At 33.3% G+C, this 23,701-nt stretch overlaps 1 protein-coding gene across 1 annotated transcript in view; it reads right to left on the reverse strand.

Moving 5' to 3' along the window:
- The window catches only part of Noc1 (Nucleolar complex protein 1), a 99,785-nt gene that overhangs the window by 32,689 nt on the left and 43,395 nt on the right, over window positions 1-23,701 (reverse strand). Inside the window, exons 6-9 of the mRNA XM_089236999.1 lie at window positions 15,225-15,437; window positions 13,621-13,818; window positions 349-603; window positions 28-207 (exon numbers count right to left, since the gene is read on the reverse strand). Of these exons, the coding sequence (XP_089093125.1) occupies window positions 28-207; window positions 349-603; window positions 13,621-13,818; window positions 15,225-15,437 (846 nt within the window). The remainder of the gene's footprint in view (window positions 1-27; window positions 208-348; window positions 604-13,620; window positions 13,819-15,224; window positions 15,438-23,701) is intronic.

The following is a 23,701-nucleotide window of genomic DNA, read 5'->3' on the forward strand; positions in this document are numbered from 1 at the left end:
ACACAGTAATTAAATAAAAATTCTCACCTGGACAAGTCTTTTTGTGAAAGCTTTCACTCTGATTTTAGCAGGATCTTTTTTCAAGGCTTTGTATATGAGGTTCAAAAGCATTGATTGCCGAGTCGATGTACTAAGAGCAGGATCAAGAAGCTTTCTGTACAAAGCGCTGTAGAACCTGTCTGAGAGGGAATCTTTAGCATCCAAAACCTTGAAATAAAATTAAAATGAAACTTTGTATAACTAAAACTAAAGTAATCACTTTTTTCAATTGATCAAAGTATCAAAGAATGGGTTTTTGTAAATATGTTTAAAAATGTAAAAAAAGAAAATATTATTTGAATATTGTACCTGAAATATCAACATCAAGGTTTGAACGCTTATGTTAAAATTCACCAGATGAACTAGCCTGAACATAGCATCCAACTGCTCCATGATGACATTATTTTTTAACTTGGCATATGGGTAAGCTCTGTTAACACCAGTCAACAAAGCACTCATCATCTTTGTGTTTACTTCACCCTTTTTGATACACATTTTGAACAATCCAAAGTAAATGACTATCAGGTGGTTTGCAATGTTTGACTGCTCTTCACACAACAATAACTGTTTTTAAAAGAAAATAAAAACAAAATTAATGATTATTATTAATCTAATTAAAAAACACCAATTTCAACAATATGTTGAAAAAATACAGTTATCTTAATTTAATAATTATAAAAAAATCTAAACAATTTGGTTTTTATTGGAAAAAAAAGAATTTGAAATAAGCAAACACATATCAACTTTTTTTAATTTAAGCATTACAAAAGAAACATCACGTTAGTAAAACATTTAGGTACATATTGTTAAATAAACACAGTAAAATTTTCAAAACATGCGAACAATATAGTGATACTAGTATTATTCTACAAACACAACTGCAAAATACAAGGGAAGTGAGAATGGTAGTTTCAATTAATGTTTTCATGAAAATTAAAAATTAACTGTCTGTCTGGTCATGAAATTAAATGCCATCTTGTAGCTCTCAGATATATAATCATGTTCTGTTTGAAATAGTCATTTATCCAAGCGAGTTACAGCTATTCATCTGATAATTTAGCTGTATGTAATACCAGCCGCTGTGCAGTCCTGAGGATCCAGGTTCGAACCCTGTCAATGTAAAAAAGACGAGGAAATTCTTTTGAGTTCTGCAGAACTTGAAAAGGTACTTAAAAGCAATTTGACATATCTACCAAGTTCATCAGGTATGTCACTGCCAAGATTGGGAAGCACCTTCCAAGTTGGAAAAAACCCAGCAGGAAGAAATGGGTTTCTCCCATTAAGTGTAGAAGAAATGGAAGAAACAGATTTCTAAAAAATTACTTCTTTTCATACTTATGCAATCATAAGCTTAATTTACTGCTGTTACAGAAAGATTTTATCAACTGTAATGTTAATATAGTATTAATTTTGAAAGGTTTTATTAGCTGTATATTTGAATAAAAAGTCCTTTATTTTTTCTCTAATGGGGTTGTTAATAAATGGAATAGCTTACCCCAGGAGTAGTAAATTCTAACACAATTGACACGTTCAAAAAGAAATATAATAAACAAGTTAGGGTAAATTAAGAAGCTATCCATACCAGGGTGTCTACCAAATACTAAAAGCAAAATTCTGCGACTTTTTGGTGACTTTTATGTGACCTTTTCTCATTCGCCAGGATCCCACTCAAAAAATTAGAAAAAGTAAGATGGGGAGGGTACCCCCTGACAATATAATCATGGCATAATTAAAAAAATCCCAAGAGGTTTTTTTTTTGAAAAATTGTAAAATTAATTTTTTTTTTCATAGCACACTATTTGAGTATCCTGTAAGATTGATTCAAGCAAAACCAAAATGACAAATGTCTTGATTACAAAATTTTTTTTTTGGCTAAAATAGAGTCTTAGCAACCACAGATAATTCTTTTCTGCTCTACTCACAATATATATATATTACATTCTTTTTCGGGAGTCTTCCACAGTCCAGTCTGTCAACTCGCTTCAACAATACACACGACAAATTATGAAGATATGTAAGTTTTTTAAGAATGACTATCTTTCAATAACACTTCCAAAAGCAAAATATGTAAATTACAAGGTCCGATATAAATAACCCCAGTGGACCAGATGGTTTTACTGCATTATCCATCCCTTTTAAAAAGGATTTGTTTAAATTTGGTTTTACTTGCGTTAAGCTGTAGTCGAAGGGCTCTTAATTCTTTTATTAATGGTGTAAATGTATTTTTCTAAATTTTTTATCAAAATCTTCAGTTGTGCAGCAGTACAAATTAAGACAGTATCATCTGCGAATGACACCAAATAACCAGAAATATTAACATCATGTATTTCATTTATATAAATTAAGAAAAGTGTTGGTCCCAAAACCGATTCCTAGGGTACACCTGTATTTATTATTTTAAAATCACTCATACTGTTATTAATTCTTACTAACTGTTTCCTATTTGTAATAAAAGAGCTAAACTCTTATTCAGTCATTAAATTTAAGATAAAAAATTATGAATCGAGTCGGGCCAATTTAAAAATAAATTATCGGCATCAAAGCCGGTTTTATTCACGGCAAGTAAGAAAATACAGATACATATCAGCCAGTCTATATATACAGTCAGTAATCCGCTCACCTGGTCCTACGAACAAAACCACCAATGAAAAACAGGTTCACTCAGCACCGTATTCAAAAATAAAGATAGCATCAGAGATAAGGAAAAAAATCTATCGCTCGACGCGAGCGGATCAACATAAAATGTGTGATCATGGGAAAAGAAAATCAGCATTTGTGCCTAACATAAACCACTCAAGAGGAAGGCCACCCTCCCAAGTACTAACCGCACCCGATGCTGCTTAACTTCGGTGATCGGACGAGAACCGGTGTTTTCAGCATGGTATGGCCGTTGGCTAAGAGGAAGGCCTCAATTTGAAAAAGGCCTAAGTTTTCGAGGCCAATATTTTTAAGTTTTTCTAATAAAATATCTTGTTATGTAATCCAGAAATTTAGTCGTAGCCATTTCAGTGTTCATTTTTTCTCTAAAACCACATTGACAATGTGAGTGATAATTAATAGCTTTTAAATAAGAATTAAGTTGTTTAATCTGTTTTTCTGTTAATTTCGACATACAATTTCTGCTTTGGCAGAATCATTAATTACAATCTACTACATTTGTATTATTTGGCATTATGTGCCTGATTCCCTTTTCAATTAAAATCAATTATAAAAATTTTGTTGACAAAAGTGGGACATTTTACCAAAAAGTAGGAAAACTAGGAGCCATGCTAGACTTTTTCCTTACATCAGTTGTTCCCAAACTGTGAGTAGCAACCACCTGGGGGGTGGGGAGGTTTAATAAAATAGAGGGTCTTAATGAAAGGGGCAAAGCAAGTAAATTAACAAAAAAAGACCTGAATTTTGTTTCAAATTTTTAAAAACTTTTAAATTTAAAGTTGATTTAAATACAATGCTCCATAGAAACTGGACCCCAAGAGCTCAAGCAAAAAACCCTACCCCCCCCCAAAAGCATAAATGGATACAGGTTGTTTCCCTAACAAGGTGGAGAGGGGGGGGAGGCTAATTTCCACCTTTTGCTCTCCTGCCTATGCACATTTTTTTTAATCTGGGGCGATAGTCTTCAATATCCCTCCTGTATCTCCACCCATGGCTTCAATCAACTTTGCGAAATCACCTAAACCTACATAACAATAGTGGGCTCAAAAAAGAGCAAAAGACCCAAACGACACTGAATGGAGCAAGGTGGGATTGATCAAGCAGTTTGTTCAGTCTGTAACGTGTCGCCTTTTTGGGTTTCCCATTACGGATTGCATTACCGATGTCCCGATAATCCTTCCTCTAGCTAACTAGTTAATACTAGGTCTGCCCCGGTCGAGGATCCTGTTGTGTCACCGACCTCTGATGATTATGTTCAATATAAGTTGTTATTTTTTGTAAAGAAATATTGTTATCAATTACCTTGTTTAGTTAGCGGAGGGCTGCGGACTTCCGCTACTTATCAAGCAAAAAACCCTACCCCCCCCCCCCCAAAAGCATAAATGGATACAGGTTGTTTCCCTAACAAGGTGGAGAGGGGGGGGGAGGCTAATTTCCACCTTTTGCTCTCCTGCCTATGCACATTTTTTTTAATCTGGGGCGATAGTCTTCAATATCCCTCCTGTATCTCCACCCATGGCTTCAATCAACTTTGCGAAATCACCTAAACCTACATAACAATAGTGGGCTCAAAAAAGAGCAAAAGACCCAAACGACACTGAATGGAGCAAGGTGGGATTGATCAAGCAGTTTGTTCAGTCTGTAACGTGTCGCCTTTTTGGGTTTCCCATTACGGATTGCATTACCGATGTCCCGATAATCCTTCCTCTAGCTAACTAGTTAATACTAGGTCTGCCCCGGTCGAGGATCCTGTTGTGTCACCGACCTCTGATGATTATGTTTAATATAAGTTGTTATTTTTTGTAAAGAAATATTGTTATCAATTACCTTGTTTAGTTAGCGGAGGGCTGCGGACTTCCGCTGATTTGGTACAATCCATTGTCTTGGACTCACCCTCAATAGCCTTACCGATATTGTGGGTAAAGTCTGGCCGGCTGCGTTCACAGTTATCAAACTATTGCCAACCAGAAATACAGAATATCTGAAATAATCCCTATTGTGTTACGATATGCAGATCAACAGGAATGATATCATAGTTTTCCCGATGTGCCGGAAGAAACTCGTTCACTCAGTGTACCGAGAACAAACCTGTTTTCAGCTATTATAAATAGGCTGGATAAACCTAAAACTTGGCATTCAACCTCCGAACAGTACGATCTTCTCACTCCTCCCAATGGGGATGATGATGGCTGAATAATCTTTACTATCAACTAAATGTTGTTGTGTTAATACTAATGTCATAAAAACGTGATTTACTAAGCTAGGCTACTCCGGCTGGTCCTGGTAGTTGGTTCAAACGTAATCTTCTAGTCATTAATAGTCAGTTACTGTGTATTCTAGTCAGATGGAATGTGATTCCGAGAAAGAGCCAGGTGAACCCTACAATGATTCAGCAACCTGCACTTATGTACAAATAAATCTTCAATGTGGCGCTGAAGGTCAATAGCATGTTTTGCTGACTGCTGTGATTCAGCGAGGTCTACAAGTGCTGCACTACTTAATGGTGTTCCGATCCCTATAGGTTCCTGAGATGAACTATCTCAAGAGGTCATCGTTGCTCGCCTCACCTGAAAATAAGGACACTTCGTTCTCAATGTTGGACATACGAGTTGATCAATGATGTCACGCTGTTAATAGGAGCTAATCCACGGCTGTATTTGGGTGAGACCTAATCTTGTCGTTTTGCATATCATTTTTGATTTCAGAATTAATTTGTAATAATTTGAACTCTAACGTATAACTTATTCTAAGTACTTGTAATAATAAATGTTTTGACCTGGAGCTTGCCTAGTTCATTTATTGCCTGTTGAATTGTTGGAACTTTGAATCATGGGAATGTAGCCTAAAAACAATGCTACAAGTTGGTTCAATGATCGGCACCGACTTTTGAAATTGGCATTGCCGTCAGAATCTATGTGCATTGCCAGACAGAGATGTGCATCAGAAGAAAATGCCATCTTAATAGAATGTGCACGAATGAGCCCATTTCTTTACTGATTGCACTAGTGCTCTTCTTTTGATGATGGGTACAGGCAGTGCTAGCGACTGGAAAAAGGTTAAAGACCTCTAGTCTAGATCGCAAGCTTGTTACTGTATTCCAATGGTTGTTTTGTCAGCTGCCTCCCTTGAGTAATTCATCGTTCATCGGCAGCTTCCCAAGAAGTTTGGCAGTTTTTCACCATATAAAAGAATCACTTTAAAGTGTAATGGAACATATTGGTAATGGAAAAAACATATATAAAATTCTTTTTAAGCCAGCTGAATTTGCAGAACTTAGTAGCATTTCAACACAATCACAGCTTTTTGAGAATTTCAGATATTTAACACATTACTTCTTTATTACATCTTTCTTACCATAATACTATATTAAAATTTGAATGGTATGACTGAAGTTTTGCACTTGCAGTTAAAAAAAATCACAAGTTAGTATACTTTGCCACAGTTCCTGTTCAGAATTCAATCTTTCATCCTTATATTCGGTATTGAAAGACATGAGAAAAAATGATAGGGAAGAATACTTTCTTCATATCTTAATTGTATGACTTACAAATAAGGCATCAAATCAGCACTTTGTAAAAAACCCTATTCATTCATGATAATAATCAGAACTATCTGCACAATCTTTCTGTAGCTGATATACGGAATGCAATTTAAAATTTAAAATTATGTTAAGTATTCTTCGATCCTCCTCATGGAGATAGTCACTCATAATGATGAAAAAACATTACGATTAAAATTTTAAGCATTTCTATTGGCTGTTATATTTGATGTCTCCCACCAGCTTTGGTCTTATTGCACACCTGTCGTGCACAAGTCCTATGATGATTTTTAAAATACTTTTACATTTTTGTTAAACATGGCATATTATTCATTATCGTTAAATATTGCCAAGTAATTAAATAAATGTACTGAACATATGAAACTAATTATTTTCTAAAATATATTAATTATACTTTAAATTGTATAATATTTTTTATACACAGATTAGCATTTTGAGTGGTAATTGAAATAATATTTTAATATGTGTGCTTCACTAGAAAATTAAATATTGCACATCTTGGTGAGATATATATTTAATTGTTAGAAAATTGTTTTTAAAACATTTGATATTATTTCACAACCAATGAGGTGAAATAACAAGCATTAATTGTGTGCACTTCAATTAAACTGTGATTAATGTATATTTTTTCAGTTTCTTCCACTGCCCTGGAAGAAACCCAACCCTGCAATGAAAGGACTATTTTTGATTCTGTTGAAGACCGGTTTCTTTCTCATAAAGTGTCCATCTTAGAAAGGTTTTACTGCACAGTGATGCTCCAGCTAACACACACAACCATGATTCTGTAACAAATTATCTTCGTAAACTTATGTATCATTGTATTTGCAATGTATGAATTTGATTGACATCTATCTTACACAAAAGACAACTAAAAAAAAGATTTTTTTTTTCCACACACGCATTTCAAGAGCAGCTTTTATCCGACTATTCCTGCAGCCTAGGAGTTAAGGAAGACAACTGGTTTGTATGATTTATGTATAACATGACTACAACCCATGACAAAAAGGGTTTGATTATATACAAACACACTTTGAAACCGAGCACAACTCAGGTCTATCACCATCTATGGCCGATTTACTACCCAGTGAGTTGTGCCGAAAGTGTAACTGCGTGTGTACCTAACAGTCTGAGTGCATATGTAGTGTTGTGCTTGATTTTTCAGTGCCGCCATCTATATTTCAGAAGTGAAGTGAGTGATGTGCTATGATTGAATTACATTTGTACTGTTTGTAGGTATGTTGCTCTCTGTGGCGAGACTTTTTAAAGGGAAGATTGGCTCGCATACACACCTTCAAGTTGGGAACCACAGAAAACCAACTTCAGCCGACCACCACTGTGGTGATGGTGAGGTTCAAACCCAGGACCTCGTGACGCGAGTCCGTCACTATGATCACTTATACAAACACACTGGCGATGATGCATTTAAAATGCAAAAAAGAAATAATAAAAATTTTTTTTCTCTCTCAGTAAAACTTTTTGGTGAAACCAATCATTTTAAATATGGAATAAACGAAATAAATCAAATTTATTTTAATGTGACTTTGAAAATCAATTTATGAACTGGCACCACCTGGGAAAAAAGTGTTCGATCAACATTTCTGCGGGAAATAAGCATTCGATCACTGTTTTTAAAAATATGTAGGCTCGAAATATGTGGATGAAATAATTTTTGCACAGGGTAACCAGAAAATGTATGAAAAATGATTGAAACAAGAGAGTTCTTATCATTATAACTTTATCTGAAGTGCTATGAGATGGCTCTCAGAAGATATCGTCACAATAATCTCAAAAAGCTAATAATTTCCATGTTGGAAGACATGGGATTTCCATGTTTGAGTTCTTCAAAAAGGAAGTTTCAGGATTGTTTAGCTGTGCTTAAAGTACGGTAAGCTTCCTTTGGAAAACATATCAGAGGATTGACAGTGTTCTTGCTGTGACAGCAAGATGCTTTGTCTTCCTATAATGTAAATTGAATCCCTAAGCCCAGTAGACATCTATAATGTCCACATAGACTTCAGAATTTGTGGTACCCTACATGATGCTCAGTTTTCTTAATCTGCTGGCTATCATGCATGTCCAAATGTTAAACAAACGGCAAACCAAACATTAGTTGTATCAATGCACTCATCATTGAACTTTTCTTTTCTTTTCCCCCATATGAATTTATCTTAGCCATCTCCATTTTTCAAGCTGTTTCTTCACAATTAGTTGAAGCGTCGTCTTCCTGTAATCCACCTTTCAGTTGCCATGATTTTTTACCCAACTGCAACTGAGACCTCTTCTGCTGACAATTTGAATGAGATTTAGGTATTCATTTGCGAAACCTTTTTTTTCTAGTAAAAGATTGCATAAAGTATAGTTGCAGATACAAACCTTGTACTTTGTCCATTCTGAATTCAATTATTTTAAGGGTGGCATGCCATCCTTGAATCTTTGTATCCTTTTTAAGACCCCTTTCTTGGTAAGTACATTGAGTTTTTTATCACATTCTTCTTGCGATTTCAGATGTGCTGCAAGCCTGAGGCAAATTCACAACACCACCAGGCCTTCGATATCTTTTCCTAAGAAAGCTCACCATACTTTGAATACAGTTAAATAATATAGGTACTTCTTTTTGATTTGAGGACCTCTTTCTTCCACCATGGAAACTTTTTTGAGATCATCAGAAAGATATAATTTGGGAGCTTATCTCTTACAGCTTCAGAAAAAGTTACAATGAAAACCCTGTTCCACATTCACTTTTTATAAATTTTCTGGTTATCCTGATCCTGCGCAATCATATTTTATTTATTTATTTTATTTATTTAATACCACGCTACAGAAAACAATCCAATTACAGCAAGGTATAACCAAAACATTGTAAATATAATAAAATCAAACAGAATAGAATGCAATACACAGATATGAAACATATAAAATAAAAACAAACACTAGTCAATACCAAATAAGTAAAATAAAGGTCTGTATAAAATCACCGGATCAATTAAAAATGAAAATAAATAAAAACACACGAGACGATTAAAAAAATGAAAAATGAATAAACAAAGAAAAACTAAATATTTAACAGTCAAATACAAGAAATCACCATTTAAATATTTAAAAAAATCGCTGATCAATCGGAGAGAAGAAGCTCTTTGAATTTACCAATAGGTGTCGAAAATATATCAAATTCATCAGGTAAACTATTATACAAAATACAAAATCTGTTAACAGCACAAGACATACCAATCAATGTCCTAAAGTGAGCTACATAGAATAATTTATTTGACCTTGTGTTGTACCGTGTGATATTTTGAGCCAACACATTTTTCAAAGCAGTAATCAAACAGTTATTTCCCATGAAAATATTGCTTGAGCACTTTTTTTTCAGTTGTTGGCAGTTCGCAAATCAATTTTTAAGATCACATTGGAATAAAAAAAAATTCATTTATTTCATACTTAGGATTGATTTTACCAAAAATTTTCACTCAGAGGAAAATAAGTTTTTAATCCTAGATAACTAAACTTAAATCAGTGTTACTCAGTAAGTAATCTATTAAGTAGTCTATTAGACGAATGCTTAGTTATCTATATATATATAAAGGGTTAGTATATATTTATTGTATTTTGAACATACTTTTGCTAGTGTGTTTGTATATGATTGACAACATTTTGCCACAGGTTATAGATAGGCAGATAGCATAAAGGCCAAAGTCAACAGCACAAGAAGCAATATACAACTTTGGGGTACTTGTATCTCTCAGCTACACATGCAGTGTTAACATACAGTTCTTGAAACCACCATGTGTTCATGCCTCATATGATGACAGCAAAGCAAGAACTGAAGATGAGAAATTCTCACGGTTAAAGCAAGTAAGCACACGTAAACAGACATATGACTCTGGTCACATTGATAGGTGGTTCTATGTGACCAAAGTCACATAGAACATCTGATACGTATATAAACAAAACTTTGAACTTTCCTCTGTGTGTGTATCGGGTATATAATTTTTTTTATTTACACCATTGTTTACTACGAACTTATTGCCATTTTTAATTAGGGGACATCATTTTACCTTACCTTGTATTTTTCATAAAATTTCCCAATGAAAAGGAAGAAACTTATCAATAAAAAAAAATCTTAAAGTATACAAGCAAACATCAAAATTATTTTAAAGAAGTTATAAGTCATTACAATCATTTTAAATTTTGTAGGAAAGGCCTGCTATTTTGGATTTAGTTCTCACTAGTGATGAGGATCTTGTTGAACATGTTTTGGTGGGGGAAGAGTTTTCTTCCAGTGATCATTGTGTAGTCAGATTTCACTGTAACTTTTCTTCGGGTAAGGTTGATAACAAAAGACAGGTTCCTTGCTTTCGAAGAACTAACTTTGATGTTTTGAGAGGAAGGTTAGCGGATGTTTTCAAAGACCGGTTGGAATTGGTAGGGGTGGTAAGTCAATGGGAGGAATTTAGTACGAAACTGTCCTCTGTTTTGCACGGCGTCATACCCTTTGTTCGAAAAAAGCGTGTTTGCACATCGCACCCTCTATGGTTCACGGATAGCGTTCGTAACCTTTATCTTGAAAAGAAAAGAACATTCAGAGAGTATAAAAGTGGACAAGGTGACCTATCATTGTTTACTGATAAAAGAAGAGTGTTGAAGAAAGCGATAAGGGATAGTAAAAAGGAAGTTGAATCTAGGTTGGCAGATAACATTGGCTCTGACCCAAAATCATTTTTTCGATACGTCAATAATGGATGTAAGGGGACAGTTGGCCCCCTCTCGATAGGAGGCTCTAGGTTAGAGAGCAATGTAGGCATGTGTAGTGCTTTCAATGACTTTTTTGCATCGGTTTTTAAAGGAGATAATGATATTCGATATACGGGTGTTGCATGGAGTAATAAAACACTCAACGATATTCAAGTAGAAGATGTGGAGGTCCTAAATCTTCTAAGAAATGTATGTGCAAGCAAAACACCAGGACCAGATGATATCTATCCCAGGGTCCTTAGGGAATGTGCTAATAAATTGTTAGGGCCAGTCGCACAGATATACAGGAGTAGTGTTGATGAGGGTATCGTCCCAAGGGATTGGAAACTTGCTAATGTTGTTCCGATATTTAAGAAGGGTAGTAGAGAAGCTGTGTCCAATTATTGTCCAGTGAGTTTGATGAGTTCACTCTCGAAAATTTTGGAAATTATCATCAAAAGGCAGTTTGTGAAGTGGATAGACGAGAATAATGTATTGTCGGATAATCAGCATGGGTTCAGGAAGGGGAAGTCATGTGTAACTAACCTCCTTTGCTTCTATGATCACGTGATGAAGGCTTTGGGTAAGGGCAAAAAAATAGATGTTGTTGAAGTGTCCTTGGCCCCATACTTTTTTTACTTTTTATCAATAAACTCGATCAGGATGTCGATGGGATTACAAGTAAATTTGCAGATGATGTGAAGCTAATGGGGGTAATCGGGAATCAAAACGATAGGGAGTTGCTCCAGACCAACTCAAACAGGATTGCAGCATGGGCAAATGAATGGAGCATGACGTTTAGCGTTGATAAGTGCATGGTCATTTTGGTTTGAACAACCCACGGTTCTCTTATGAGTTGAATGGTGTCACTATCCCGGATGCAACTTGGGTCACCGATTTGGGAATTCTCATTGACGAGCAGCTTAGGTTTTCTGAACATTGTTCAGCTGTGGTCAAAAAAGCGAATATAATGCTCGGTCTCATTTTCAAAAAGGTCTCTTTGTGTTCTCCTAAAGTCATTCTTCCGCTTTTTTGAGGCTTAGTCCGTCCTGGACTGGAGTATGCTGTAACGTTTTGGAGACCATACCTACAGAGGGACATAGACTTGGTTGAAGTGGTGCAATGAATGCCAGGGTCTCTACCACCGGACTTATCCCGTTGCCGAGATCTCTTCTAGCCCAGCTTCGTGGCAGAGTCTGGAACAAAGTGAGTGTGTACACCTAACAGTCTGAGTGTGTAGCTAGTGTTGTGTATGATATTTCAGTGCTGCCATCTATACTTCAAATTGTGAGTGAAGTGTAATGATTGAATATTTGTAACGTTGTAGGCCTGTTGCTCTCTGTGGCGAGACTTTTTAACGGGGAGATCGGCTCGCATTCGCGCCTTAAAGCTGGGAACCACAGAAAACCAACTTCAGCCGACCAGCAGTGTGGGGTTCGAACCCGGATCCTCGCATCGCGAGTCCGTCACTATAACCACTCGACCACCACAGCGGTTGAAGTGGTGCAGAGAAGAGCTACGCGTGTCCTTATTGGCACACAGGGCTTGAGTTATGAAGAAAGACTTCATTTTTTGAATATGTTTACATTGGATGAACGCAGGTGTAGAAGAGATATGATCGAGAAGCTATCCATACTTAGAATAAGACAACCATAAGTATTCTTTATGGACATTGTATAATATTTTATCATGTGTATATAGTGTTTACAATTTTTGTTAATTGCATTTTTAATTGGGTTGCTGTATTTTTGAAATATATGACATCCATATTCTTATGGGCATCTTTTTCTCAGCCACCTCGTTGGGCATTTTGCCTGTTGTGGCGTTGTATTTGTATTTGAAACACAATTATTTTAAAATATCAGCAGATTTTGATGTCTTACTTACAGGAATACCTATGATAACAAAGATATTTCATTACAGAATCATATCTGTTAGCCAAAACACTATTCCTATAGGTTTCTATAAAAAATTGTTTAAATTGTTTTAAGCACTGCCCAAAATTTAAAATGTATTTTAAAAAAATACTAAGAAGCACAATATAAAAAATGATATAAACTGGCAAAAGGTTAAATTGAACACCTTCACAACTGCATGAAGGGAAATTTATTAAAAGAAAAAAAAAGGAAGATCTTTCTACTTCAAATGAGGTACATTATTTTATGTGATGTGGTCAGCAACATAAAATTCTACTCAAGGAAAAAAAAATAGGCATATCTGGAACATACGTAGATATGAATGGATGGGGGACAAAGAGGAGAAACCAAACAACCATTCACTAAAAGTGTTTATCAGTGCCATAGATGAGAGGGCAAGACTGGACTATTGCTCCTCCCCTCTCATTGTTTGAAGGACTTGTAATCTGGAAAGTGATTTCAAAGTGGGCATAACCATGCTCAGAAGACAAACTCTTGCGTTAATTGACACAAAAATTCAATTCCCAATGCAGCTGTGTTATGTTATGTGTACATCCATATCAACTAAAATGTGCTTTATCTGAATCTGTACCCAGCCGAGGCAGTGGGGTTTCACTATACTTTTTGTATAGACAAAAATAAAACAAAAAAAAACACAATACACACAGAAAAGAATGAAAAATAATTCATCAATACATAATACAAACAGAAACTAACCTGATTGTAAAAACAAAGGCAATAGTACTGAGCTCTATCAGATACATTAGAACGAAAAAGTAACCTTTCCACTTCTCGGACAACATTGGCAATCATCATCCTATGATAGCAGACCAACTGCCCCAGAAGATAACAAACATGAGATCCAACTCTTGGCACAGGATCACCAATCTTATTGACCAATGATTCTAAAAGGAACTTGAACAAAAAAATAAATATTAAAAGAATGAAAATAAAACTATGCAATAACTTGATAGTTATTGTATTATTATTATTAGTAGTAGTAGTATAACTTGACAGTTATTGTATTATTATTATTAGTAGTAGTAGTATAACTTGACAGTTATTGTATTATTATTATTATTAGTAGTAGTATAACTTGACAGCTATTGTATTATTAGTTGCATAATGAATTATATATTCATTAAATAATTGAAGGAAATACAATATGTTTGGGTGAATGATGAACTAATAAATTAAGTTTTATGTTACATAATATCTCAACAATATTAGTCATCACAACTAACAAGTGTATGATACTATAATATTATGAAAAGTAGATGACTTTGCCTAATAATACTCCAAAAAATCGCCAACGAATAAGGCAAATACCAGGAAATACTAAACTACTTTTAGTATTTCCTGGTATTTGCCTTACTCGTTGATGATTTTTTGGAGTATTATTAGGCAAAGTCATCTACTTTTCTGTACTACAATATCATGTTCTCAACAAATATAATGACCCCATGCATACAATATAATGTAAAAAGAGCACTTATCACTTCTTCGCTCAAAATATTATGTGTAGACTAATTTTGCATTGTTATACTGTCACAAACTAGAGTGTAACACACATAGCTTTTTGCATAAATCAATACAAATTTTCTACAGGAGGTTGCCAAATAAAATTGGTGTAATATCAAGAAAAATGAAAAAATTGCAGAATGCTGCTTGTGTAAATATCATCAGGTTCAGCATTGTCCCAGAGCAGAATATAATTCAATGTCAATCGTCAGTCTTTCCATGCAGAATAGAGAAATCACATATACATACTGTTCATAAAACATGTGTTTCCTTTCGCGGATGCTATCAGTGATTGATAATCTTGGGTATACGAACTCTTAAAAGCAGTTTAATATTTTCTTTCTGACGACATATTTAATCATAGGAAACAATTAAAAACCTCAAAATACAAAGCTGCTGACGAAAATACTTATTGCCTATACGGCATGGCTGTTAATGGAATACAATGATTATACAGGAATTTTGGCAACCAAGGTCATCCCTCTGATAAATGATTGCTGATAAAAGCTAAGTAAACAAAGTCACGTCTTTGCCACTTGCTTAAATGTGATCAATATGTTTTTTTTATGGCTGCCCTATATGGGTGTTTTCCCTAATGATGACGGTAGCCATTGACATCACGACAACGTGAAAGCTCACAGAAAATTAATTTTTTGCCAAAATCCGGAAAGCAGGAAGAAGGGGTAAAAATCCTGACTCCCGCCTAAATCCAGAAAGTTAGAAGGTATGCATACATTTGGCTGATTTTCTTCATAAAAAGTATGCGCTAATATCAAAAACAATAAATTCTTAAAATTCACCTGTTCCTGTTCTGGAGAATCTTTAAGGAGTTGACTGATGACAGTGACAGCTTTCTGCTTAGTCTTTTCAATTGTGTCATGGCTTACAGCATCTAAATTCTTTACAAAATTCAGGTACAGCTTTTTTAACAGATCTTCGAATAACCAAAAGAGAAGCATTTTCTTCCTTTTGACATCAGAATTGCTCATTTTATCCAGTTTATCTAACGGATGCTATGAGAAATACATAAAGGTTATCATAAGCCAGGTGTCTTACAATTTTCACACAATGTGGGCAACATTGAAAATTTTAATAAAGCCTGTGAGTCAAAGAGCTACGGTAAACATATGTCATATTACAAATAAAGCTATAATAGTCAGTTATAGTTCAAATTGGCTAGCGGGCAAGACCCACTAAGTTCTTTGTTGTGGCCCACAGACCATGCATTCAATACCCATTTGATAAGCAATGAATCACAATAAATACTGTAAAGAACTAACTCTTAATACTATGAACATATATTTTGAGACAATATATTAAAAAATGTACAGTGAATTTTAACAAAGTTGCTTAAAAAACTGAAAACTGCCTCTCTCATTTTTAAACTTTTTAATTACGTGAATTAAGGAAAAAATTAAAAAAAAATATATTCAAGAAATTTTAAGACCCACAATTATATATTTGTAAGTTACTATAATGTGCTTGAAAACTATTAGATACTACTTTAACTAATATATTTTTTAAGAGCTATAGAAAACAAAATTTAATTTCAATCAAAAAACGATAATTTTCATTGATTCTTTTTTTTATTCAGAAATGTTACAGTTACATGTTACAAGCTATGTAGCAAAAGTGAAACTGAAATTTTATTTACACACACATAGGCAATACATAAGACACAGAAAGTAATCTTTATAAAAAAAAATATATAAAAAAAAAATTACAAAAAGTAATCTTAATAAGCAGAAAGTAAAATAATGAACATATTTACAAAATACGTATATGGGTGATTCTTACGAAATTGGCTTAAAATATATTTGACACAGAACCTTTTTTGACACTTTTTATTTACATTCCACTTTTTGAAAACATAACATAATTTATTTGTCCCCAGTCAATTACAACAATACTATACAAATTAGAGTTGACAATTAAATTACATATGATATTTTACAATATTTGAAACAAGATGCAAAGAGAAAGAAAAAAATGTTTGAGTGGACACAGTAGAACAGTTAATTCATAATGTGATGAAGAAAGCTGGGACAGGAAAGAGAGCAGTAGCTAAAAGCTAATAAAATGCTCTCGACCCTATGACGACATCTCTATGGGTGACAAACATTTTAAATCAATGACAAATTTTGAATAATATAGAAGGGAGCTAGACAAAAATAAAAATAAATAGAATCTAGATTTGATGTTAACTATCTACATAACCAAATCGAGTTATTGTTTCTATTTAAATTTACCTGTTGAATTATTTATTATTTGATATAGAAAACTTGATATCAGGTGAAATTAATTTTTCATTTCATAATATTTGTTTAAATTTCATTTACTATCTTCCCATTCATTAATTTGTTAATGTGACATTGCTATTGAAGTACTTTTCAAACCACAGTTAATGAAACAGAAGGAAAGTTGCTTTCACAATCAAAGGAGTTTCAACTGAGTTTCTGTGAAAAGTTCATAATTAGTTGTATAATTAGTACAGAAGAACGAGTCAGCGAAAAGAAAATTTTTTTAAGAAGGACCAAATGAGTCACTTCACAAGGCTTGTTGATGTGGGGGGAAAGATAAAAAGGTATGGATAAAGTAAGAGTACTGATAAGGGCACAAATGGAAGACCCCATGCCGATTAGAAAATCCGGTATTGTCACTTCAACAGTTTGGTTATAGAGAACAGGTGTTGAAAAAAAAAAACCAGAATGTATAAAGTGAGAAACCTTTACAAAGATAGGATTTAAAGAAAATATTTTTTTTGGCGAGAGGAAGGGGGGGATGAAGGAAAAGAAAAACTCTTATCAGTGATAACAAGTGCTTTTGCACATATGAGCACGTGCACACTGTTCATTCCAAGGGATTTTCATCCAGAAGATGGTTAAATACAGTCAATTTGAACAATGCTAAGGATTTATTTCGAACATTCAATGGCAGAGAATTTCAAATGTGAATACCCCGGAAGTAAACCATATTTTTCTTGAAATTTGTTCTCGCTGTAGGGGTTGGGATACAGTTTCTGGAAGAGAATCTTGTTGGATATCCGTGTGCACAGGGAATATGTGTTGGTTTATGTAGTGATTCATACATTATTATAGCTAATCAATATTTTATTAAGCTATCTAACAGAAGAATTCGCCAGAGTTTAAAAAGAGGAGCTGTGTGCTCATTAAATGAGACAAAGCTCAAAACCTTCAATATTTTCTTTTGAGCAATTATCAGAGGTTGTAGAGATGTTTGAGTGGTAGATGACCATACTTCCAAGCAATAAGTTAATTTAGAGAAAAATAGGGAAAAATATAACATGCACATTACATAAAAGTATACAAAATGCCTTGCAAAAATATGTATATACAAGAGTTTAATGATTTGCTGACTTCTAGTATATGGTTAGACCATAAAAGATGCTCATCAATTAAAACTCCAAGGTATTTAACCAAATCAGCAAAGTTTAACTCATCCTGATTGAATTTTATTGGCAATTGCACAGTGTCCAATGGCTTTTCCCAAGGTCTGAAAAGTATGCAAACTGATTTAGAAATATTAAGTTGTAGCTTATTCACTGATAGCCAGGTGCTTAATAAGTTCATATCAGTTGATTTCATCTATGATTTGAGGAATTTGTTTTCCTGAATTTAGAAGAGTCATTTCATCTGCATAATAAACACTGCAATTTCTGAATATTTTATAGATATCATTGACATAGACCAGAAAAAAAAATGTTCCGAGGCAAGATCCCTGAGATACCCCGCAAGTGACGTTGTTGACACTAGAGTTGAATGCTCCGATATTTACAAATTGTTTCCTGTTTGAGAGGTAACTCTCAAACAACTTTAATGCTACACCACGAATTCTATAGAGAGAGAGTTTTTTTAGTAAAATTTTATGGTTTACAGAATAAAATGCTTTCTTAAAGTCTAATATTCCGTACGTGAAACGGATTAACATGAAAAATCATCTATAGCGCATCACACTGTCAATGAACCATATAAGTGCAGTTTTAGTTGACATATTTTTACGAAATATAAATTGTTTTTCATATATGTAGCAATTGTTTTCGAGAAAATTCGAAATTCTATTGTACATCGCTTTTTCAAGGATTTTGCTCAAGATTGGCAAAATTGATATGGAACGATAGTTTAGGGGGTCAGCTCGATCACCCTTTTTGAATAATGGAATTACTTTAGCAATTTTTAGTTGATCTGGAAAAATTCCGCTTTCAAAGATCACATTTATTAGATATAGCAGAAAAGTTTTAAAAAATTTGATATTTTCTCTCACAATACGCATACTTATCTTATTGAAACCAATGGAAGATTTAGAGCTAAGTTTTGATATTATTCTGTTTAGTTTCATCAACAATAACTGTGTTGGGTTCAGGAACAAACAATTCGAGACATGTTATATTATAATTTACAAAAATTTCGTTATTAATAGCAGGTGGCGTATTAGTGTTATGATTACAGAATACATGATTCAGTGTTTCTGCAATCTCTTGAGTATTATTTGATTCTGATACAGACCCTAAAATTTTTAGCCTCGGGATCACAGTAGATTGTTTGGTATTCTTATTTAAAATTTGATTAATTACTTTCCATGTTTCTGAAATATTTCCATTAGACTTTAAAAATTGATCTTCAAAATACTTTCTTTTGGCATTTCGTAAAGTAGATATTAGTATATTTCTATAGGTTTTATATTTTTCTTTTAATTGAATGTTGAAAGGATTGGATTTTAATCTACTATAAAGCCTGTCTTTGTTTTTAATAGACTTGAGAATATTGAGCTAGAAACCCAGGGGGTGAACTATCTCTGCAGTCCTTAGCCGAAAAAAAGTAGTTGAGCACCGATTAGTCCTCAGCTGGCCAGTAGTTGGACTTTTTGATACTATCTCTAAGCTAAGGACTGCCGAGCACCAGTCGTTAAGCAGTAGTTCATGGCGGCCATCTTGGAAACGAAAAAAATGTTGCCGAGAGAGAAAGTTGCAAGATCGCGCTTTAATATTTAGCAGTGAAATATGCTGTTTTATATGAATCAAACAATTTTATTCAACAGAAATGAATGATAAAACTTCCTTTATATCGTTGATGTCTTTGAAGTGAAGTTATTCATTGTTATATTCTCCAAGTGGTCTACGTACGTGTATGTTGACCTCGGCGAGCGAAGCCACGACGCAGTGCTAGCATGTTTATACTAAGGTAAGAATTATTTTAATGCTATCAAACTATATAGCAAGAATTTTTAAAGATATTCTTAATATTTTTTTGCCTGGTAAATGCGTTATCTAGAAATATAAATGGCTATAATGTCACACAAATCAATACTGAAAAATATCAAATAGCCCATGTATATTTTGGATTGTATTGAAAATTACATAGCAAATGAAATATGAATCTGTAATTACTATAATATCAGAGTTTTGCATTCTCTGTGTTTTGCTAAATGAAATTTTTTTAATGAAAAATTGTCTCTAAATGAATTGAGCGTGTAAATAAATAATTTGAATATTATTGATACGATAAAAATTCTGCTTGGATGACTATGCATGTAATCAGTAGTAAATAAGGAAATTTCAAATTTGTATTTTAGATTAATCCCCACCTTCAATGCATAAAGAAACTGATAAGCTATAATTGATTGATAATAAATTATTGCATGTAATTGACAAAAATTTGAATTATTTTTTGTGATAAGCAATGTTAAAATTAAAACAAAACGTGGTAAATTTCCATAATGTTAAGTATTAATTTCTGTAAATTTCATACACTGAAGGATTAAAATCTTGATTTGATTACCAATCTTGAACTGTTTAAATAAACAATATTGTAAGACTTAGTGAAAGTTAAATTTTTGGAAGAAAAAATATCAAATGCAACTTGAAAAATTGCACCCTGTAACTCGCTCTGAGATGAAGCATATTCATGAAGGAATCATGTTTTGTTGATATATAAAAAAATGAAATTCGTATAATGGGACTAAAAAACAAAGTTGGAATTTTTCTGCGAAGTTTTTAGTGTTGAAGTATATGTGCCATCATCATGAGAGAAGCAGATTACTGTTCGCAACTTATTACTACTTCAGTATTTGGTGTTACGACCTCCCTGAGTTCAAATATGATTTTTTGCTGACAATTGCTTGATTTTATGTGTATGGTTAAACACACATACCTTCCAGAATTTTTATCTTGGATTGGACAAAAATTTATTTTTTTCCATGTCAAATATTTTAGAAGTTTAAAATAGAACATTTTGAGACTTTATGGAATTTATAAATTTTTAAGAAGCATTTATTTTTTCACCATGTTGTTAGTAAACAGCTGATGCATTTGTGTATACATTTGTGAGACTTTTCTAACTCAAAAAATTTTGTTCCCTAGGAATTTGGCTGTATCTAGCTACGATGTTATGTGAAGGTTTCACGAAGCAAAGGTAATTTCAATTCTGTGTATTTGCCTTTTTAAGTAATATAGTTTTCATTATTTTCATGTAAAATAAAACATTTCCATGCATGATTTAATGACACATATTTCAACATTATATCACCACATTTTTACTGGTTTCATTTGTATCAACAACCCCAGTGGAACAAATACAGTCAAACCCTAATTTAATGCCACTATCTGTCCCAAAGAATTTTGGCATTATATCGGATCACAGAGTAGCATTTCGGAGAGGCTGTATTACATAACTTCACATGTTTATTACGAAATGTTATATCTCAGTGTCTAATTTATGTTGCTCCATGAATAACAACCTATTTCATATGCATTCAATTTTAAATTGAGAAAATTTATAAAATTGTAAACACTACAATCACTTGAATATTTCTCAATATCACTTATATAACAGAAATATACTGTCTTACCTCTGAAATTATTTCAGTTCTGTATATAAATTTAGCGGCACATTTTATATGTGCAAAAACAAAATAAACAAAGGGGGAAAATTTAAAGAGATGAATTTTTGTACTGCTCCAAACTTGACCAGTATGAGTAAAAACATGCACTGCTGAAAAACTTGTCTTGGCAACCTTGAACAAACTGGTGCAGTATGCTTGTGTGGTACACTTTCCCTTATCAACAAATCCATTTCTTTGCATAGGTTGGCTCTTTATATAAATAGACTTTGTAAAGCACTGTTAAAACCTTTTGACCACACACCAGTCTCTATTCTTTAAATCATTTGCTCAGACTGTTATATAGACCGATAATAACAATGGAATGAAAAGATAAATCTTCAACTCCTATATAAAAAAAAGCAAAATGATGGGAAAGGAAATGTGGGAATTCTCGCAAAATGACACAGACTTTGTATAAATCCACACAATAGTTGGTATTATAACACGTTCACACTAAAATGGGTGTTTTACATTATAGTCAATGTATGGAATATCAATTCACTGAAAATTTGTGGCGCTAAGCGGGGCTGGTGCTATAACAAGGTTTAACTTTATATAAATGAAAGGGAGGACATTAAAAAAAAACCCATTGAGAATTTTTGCTAACTGAAAAACTATGATATTAATTCTTTGAAAAAATTATAATTATATTCACCAATGAGCAAATTTTGTGAATGGAAATAATAAAACAACCAATATCCTTGACAACAAATAATATCATACCTTTTAACTACAGTGACACTGCAAAATCTCTTTTAATGTAAATGAGGGTTCCCCGATCTACAAGAGATTGCTAAGGATGTTTTAGAGCGAAGCTAAAAGTAGAGTGAAAAAAAAAATAAACTGCCTGCCAAACAGTTTTTGCTTCATGTGTCTGCGACCAAAACTTTAGGGTAGAAACAGGACTTGAAAAATTAAAAAAACATTTTAGGCGTCACTAAAATTTCTTGTCAGCCAAGCATTTTTAAGAGAAATACTGCAAAATAAAAACATTCGATTTTTCCGGCACTTGATGACCTTCCCAATGTTAGAAGATGCACAGACACAAATTCCAAAACATTTGTGATCATGCATAAAAAATTTTAGGTGCCAATGTACATTTTTTTTTGTGCCATGGCGACTTGGTTCCTGCGATTTGTCAAGCCCTAGGTAAATACATCTAGACATGAACAAGTGCATCTGTGTTCAATGTCAGGCCTCCCTTGCAAAACACTGTTGATGCATTTTGGTTCCTACTGTCATAAAATTGTCAAGTCGCCTCAATGTCGACAAAGTGCTATTGTGCACAGTTTATGTGTACTTATACAACTAAAGACTGCGTTATAATTCAAAATAAAATGCATATCATGTTTGAAGATTGAAAAGCATAATAAAAGGTTTTTTTCCTTCCTCTCATTCTAATTTCATGTAAATCAACATTTGAAAATGCAGATAAAAATGAATCCCTGAAGAATTTTTGTTCTTGAAATAGTAATTTCTAATAAGCATTCAACAAATAAATTGTGATTATGATATCCCTCTATGGACATATGTTTGAAATAAAATGTTTTTGTATGACAAATCATGTGTGCAAGTTCTGTCATTTGTGTTTATTTTATATATCAGTGTTTAATTCATGCTTCTATCAATAACCAACTGAAATGAAGTATACGATCAAATGAGTTATCAGGTGAAGTTATTTATTTGAAGCTAAGTGTGAAACGCATAGATTGGTAAAACATCTTCAATATTTTAAAAATATATATACATCGATATTAAAGTTGCTTAATACTTTAATTTTTTTTAAATATTATTGCTTACACTAACAGGTAAGTGCTCATTCATTGTTTCAACAATGCCATTTGAAAGCAATAAAATGTATAATAAAAAAATCATTTAACAAATTAATCTTTAAATGGCACTCAATATTAAAAATAATATTCAGCAGGGCCCTCGGGTGGGGTGCTGCCCACTTTAATTTAAAATGACTTTTTTGTGCTTTTTTTTCTCGTTTCCATTAATATGAGACCCAGTTCTATGCAGCTGGGGTCCCCCCAGATACTCGTTCCTTCAAGTATCCAAAAGCACAGGTCCTTCGAAAGATTTCAAGTGTGGGGTCGATGAGCTCGGACAAGAAAAATATTTTTACTAATTATATACTGAATAGTATTCTAAAAAAGTCCACAAAATATATAAAAAATGTTGCGTCCTCATACCTTTACAAAATAACTAAATTAGCTAGCGATTATAAGAGTAAAAAAATGTTTCAAAGAGCATGGATGACAAAAATTTATGGCGAGAAAAAAAATCCATCGGGAAAAAGTTTGTTTACGATCAGTGGTAAACATGAAATTGCTGCCACCACTGCTGCGGAAAAATGATGGTTAAATAATTAGTAGTA

Source organism: Pholcus phalangioides, unplaced genomic scaffold, assembly GCF_987345545.1.
Source record: "Pholcus phalangioides strain wild (caught in Gottingen) unplaced genomic scaffold, Ppha-v1.0 ptg000009l_1, whole genome shotgun sequence".
In the NCBI taxonomy this organism is placed as follows: Eukaryota; Metazoa; Arthropoda; class Arachnida; order Araneae; family Pholcidae; genus Pholcus; species Pholcus phalangioides.